The sequence below is a fragment of the Triturus cristatus genome, chromosome 8, assembly GCF_964204655.1.
Source record: "Triturus cristatus chromosome 8, aTriCri1.1, whole genome shotgun sequence".
NCBI classification, from domain to species: domain Eukaryota; kingdom Metazoa; phylum Chordata; class Amphibia; order Caudata; family Salamandridae; genus Triturus; species Triturus cristatus.
Window position 1 is genome coordinate 1,577,748,707 of NC_140591.1, and position 4,594 is coordinate 1,577,753,300.

Below are 4,594 nucleotides of genomic sequence, written 5' to 3' on the forward strand. Positions count from 1 at the left end.
CTTAGGCAGACAGTCAAAGCAGTCCTCAGTGCACAAACCACCCTTTTTTTAATTTAGTTTTGAGACCAGGACCCCCCTTGCCTCCTGGCTTGGCATTCTGCGGTCCATGCCAAACCTGATCTGACCATTATAACAGTATTGCTGTTGACTAGACAGTTCCTCTTTTGTGTTAAAAAGCATGCACAGCTGTAGTTTGCACTGGGATTGAGCAGCATTGCTACTGCCTGAGCTCTCTTTGTTGCTGACTGTGCTGCAGCATTTATCATCTGTAGGTTGGTGAGGGGGTATGCATCAGTGAATGTCATGTTTGTTCTCAGATTTTTTTATTTAATCCACAATAACCCCTTCATTTATAACATGCTTTATCAGCTGCATTCAAAGATCATCATTTTTAGCAGGTTCTAATACCCGAAGACTAGTTGGATCTAAATCCATTTTTAAAAACACAAAAACCTCCCTACTAAAAGTAGACAATAATCTTCACACAAGCATAAGACTTTCAAACATGGAATCTCTGTGGAACAACCGCATTATTAAATACAGGGGCAAGCCCATCTGCTTTGAAAACTGCATAAATAAAGGCATATTCTTCCCCCATCAATTGGAAGGCTCACTATTCCCCTTAACTTTCTCAGAAATCCAAAGCATTTACGGCCTCGATAACAAAGAATGCTATAACTTTCTTAAAATTAAAACGGCCTTGTTGAAATCTAAACTGCATAGACAATCCCCATCTCTCCCGAATTTTATTACAAAACAAGTTGGGACATCCAGTCTCCCACATCTGTAAACTCCTACGTCCTAAAACCAAACGAACTTTAACACAAACCTAATTACATTTTACGAACAACACGATTCTAACCCCTTAACAGAGGCACATTGGACCCAAATATGGAATTCAGTTACTTACCAGAAAATGTCCCCTGTCTTATCACAAACAAAACATTGGCTCCACCACAAAGCTTATTGGACCCCTGCATGCCTACACAAACAATATCTATGGCCAGCCCCTGGATATGTGATAAAGAAGTAGGCGATTTAGCACACCTCATCCTTTACTGCAAAACCCTATCCTCTATTTTGGACAAAGTGTTTGAATCTCTCTCTGTCTTATTCAACTGCCACCTAAAAATGAGTTTGCCACACTGATTGCAGGTTTCACCACTATAGGCCTAGAAAACCAGACAGATAAGGCTCTATTGGCTCTCCCACTCACAGCAGCAATAACAATTGTTTTAAATAACTGGAAGGACACAAACAAAGCCTCTTAAAAATGTTGGATTATCTGGATTATAAATTTAAGGGGCATTGACAATATCGCTCTCCAACAACCCACTCGGAAAACACCAGTCAGACACATCTGGAATGGGTTAGATAACGACTATGCTTCCAATAAACCACCTTGACTTGACCCCGATCGCACCCTTTCTTAATCATTCTTCAATGCATTGATCCCCCTACACCTACCTTTATCTGAGAGTGGATTCTCCTTCTAAATCCACACAAGTGACACAGTAGACTGCCATTTCCTTTCTTGCTTTGGTAACTCACATGGGAAAGTATAATTCACACAGTTCTGTTTCTCTAGTTCTCTACCTTCTCAAATCACATCACGAAACCTTTCTGGTATATGTATTCTCAGGCCTCTCATTATTTCATATGTTTGTTAGGTACTGTTTCTTTTCATCTTTATGTTGTATTATTACTATTATTACTATTGTTGATTTGCTTATAATCGTTTTGCCTTATTGTGTCTTATTGTTTGTACTTGGTGGTTTCTCACTGCTCGCCTCTCTTGTCATGTATCTCCTCCCAATCTAACCAAGTCTGTATTATTATTTCTTCATATGCTCTTTAACAATTAATAAAATCATTTGAAATGTAACATTTGTTGCAGGTTTTGCATAGAGGGGTAGTACCATTTTTGTTTTTTACACTTGAGATGAAAATGTATTAAACATAAAAATGACATGTTTCTAGTAGCAAAGCACTACTTGCCCACACGTACTTCAACACAGTTTCATCATTTGGAAGAAACCTAATAGTAATCCTGTATTTCTGTAGCAAATACTAAAAGATAGGACTAAACAATGAAGGAAAAGCAACAGACATGGTACAGAACGTAACTGGAGGAGTAATAAAGTAATGAGGCACACTGATTATTTTCTAAGAACCATACAATGATATAGATGTATGCATACATCCCTATATGGGACTTGAAAACACCATTATTGTATGCAGACATCCTAGTTAGGCATAAAATATTCACAGTGGAGATGCAAGAAAACGCATATTGTGAAGCAAACTATCAGAGTACGGAAGTGTCCGTTCTTATAGAGCATCATTTCACCACATGAAAAGTTCCATGGCCCTGAGTCCAAAAAGATTACTTGTCTGAAATGAATATAAACAACTAATGGACTGGTAAAGTATTTTTGAATTAAGTTGTCTACAATGAAAATGTTCCTTCACAGTGAGTATTATCAGCAAGATATATAGAGCACTCTTTCATAATGGGGCTCTGAGCACAGGTTAATTTCCTGAAAAAAACTAAGGGCCTCATTATGATGGCAGTCAGACTTTTAGTCGACCGCCAATCTTTTGTAAATGGGACCGCTCGACCGGCTGTCAGCAGTCCCGCCATAGGCATTAGGATGTGACGCCACCACGGCAGTCGCAATTTCTATATTTTGCATTGCGGCGGGTGCTGTGGACTGCAACACACACAGCAGTACAACAAATAGACATTACACATATCCCTGCACTACGAGGCAGGCCCCATGCGGTGCCTGCCACATGGTGCAGGGATATGTAGGGGACACCCTAGGTCCCCGCAAAATCCAAAGCTGAAGGCTAAGGGGCAAGGGGGACACACTGCAGGCCCCTAATGTCCCTTTCCACCAGCCTTTTCATGGCAGGTAAACCACCATGAAATAGCATGGTGGGGAGGGACATCATGATCTCTACGGCGGTGCCTGGCAGGCACTGCCACCATTGTAGGGATTGAAGTTCCCTTCAATCTTCATTACGATGGCAGTGGGACCACCACTGATGGAAAGTGGGTGGCGGTTCCACTGTCATCATAATCAGACCCTAATTTCTGAAAGATGGCTGACCACTTACACACAGAATCCTTTCAAAAGTATAATTTATGAGTGACCATCAATCTAGCACGCATCCTGAACTTTTTAAAAATGTCATGCATCCCCTGTTGAGCACCCTTCAGTGTCATCCCATAAATTAAAGGATTCATCATGGGGGGGAAGATTGGGCATGAGAATGACATAATGACTTGTCCATATGGTGGAATAAGATGATTCATTCTGCTCAGGAGCATAGCAGAAAACAATGGTGCATAGAATGCTAATAAGACACACATATGAGAGCTGCAGGTGCTGAAGGCCTTCCAACGATCTCCTTGGAGTGGAAGATGAAGAACAGCCCTCAGAATCCTAAGGTAAGACAGGGTGATACAAACAATATCCACTGGCAATATTACATAGGAAATAGCCAAAGAATAAACACTATTCAGAGTGATGTCAGTACAGGATAGTCTTGCCACGGCCATTTGCTCACAATAAGAATGAGCCACGTATTGGCTACAGAATGGTAGTTGTAGGATAAGAAGTGGAATTGGGGCAATCAGGACAAAACATCTGGTTAGAATTGCTGCTGCAATTTTTTTAATGAGTGAATTTGTTAGGATACTGTAATATCTCAGCGGGTTGCACACAGCAACATAGCGATCAAATGCCATTGCTGAAAGAATAGAGGATTCCAGTGCTAAAGGAAAAGCTATGAAGAACATCTGAATTAGGCAGGAACTGAAACTGATTTCTGCGTCATTAAACCAGAAGATGGCCAGCATTTTTGGGAGGACAGAAGAAGATAACGTCAGATCAGTGATGGCCAGCTGGGAAATGAGTACATACATGGGTTTGTGGGAATTTACTACTGTTACTAGGATGAATAGAAGTATACAGTTCCCCACAAATGTGACAATATAAATCATGAACAACGGGGCAGCAAACCAGACGTGGTAGGCCTCCAGGCCTGGGATGCCTCTTAGGATGAATGTTGAAGGTGTGAACACTGTGTCATTGGCAGATAACATGACATTCACTGGATCACTGTAAGATGTCCCCTTGGCCATGGTGATTCCTGCATATAAAAATATATAATCTCATTAACCAAGAATAATTAATTGATGATATTTTACACTTATGTTGCTTCCTGGACAGTAAAAGAGGAAAATATTTTTATATTGAACTGCAATGTAATTAGCAATTATTTTGACATGCATTTATATAATGACAGTATTAAGAAATTGAGTTATTAGTTGTGGGATAAGTACCCACCTGAAGGAAGACTCTCAATCCTTGTCAGGATTCCCTGTTAAAATTACTAAATTAGCCAGACCTCAACCTCTGGAAAGCTACAGCACAGAAAAGGTAGAATTAACTCAGAGGTAATGTGCAAAGTATTTATGAAGTACTATAACGTTGAAATGGAAAACAATAACCATCTCAAAATAAAGAAGAAAATAGAGTAATTTTTAATAAAAAAATTACACCTAAATAACAAGAATCCAATA

The 4,594-nt window shown here is 39.9% G+C and overlaps 1 protein-coding gene across 1 annotated transcript; it reads right to left on the reverse strand.

The window, feature by feature from the left end:
• Positions 1-3,136: 3,136 nt before the first annotated feature.
• On the reverse strand, positions 3,137-4,153 carry LOC146806225 (olfactory receptor 52E8-like). The gene has a single exon (XM_085623904.1). It carries the CDS (start codon positions 4,151-4,153, stop codon positions 3,137-3,139), a length of 1,017 nt encoding a protein of 338 aa, XP_085480030.1.
• Positions 4,154-4,594: the final 441 nt, after the last annotated feature.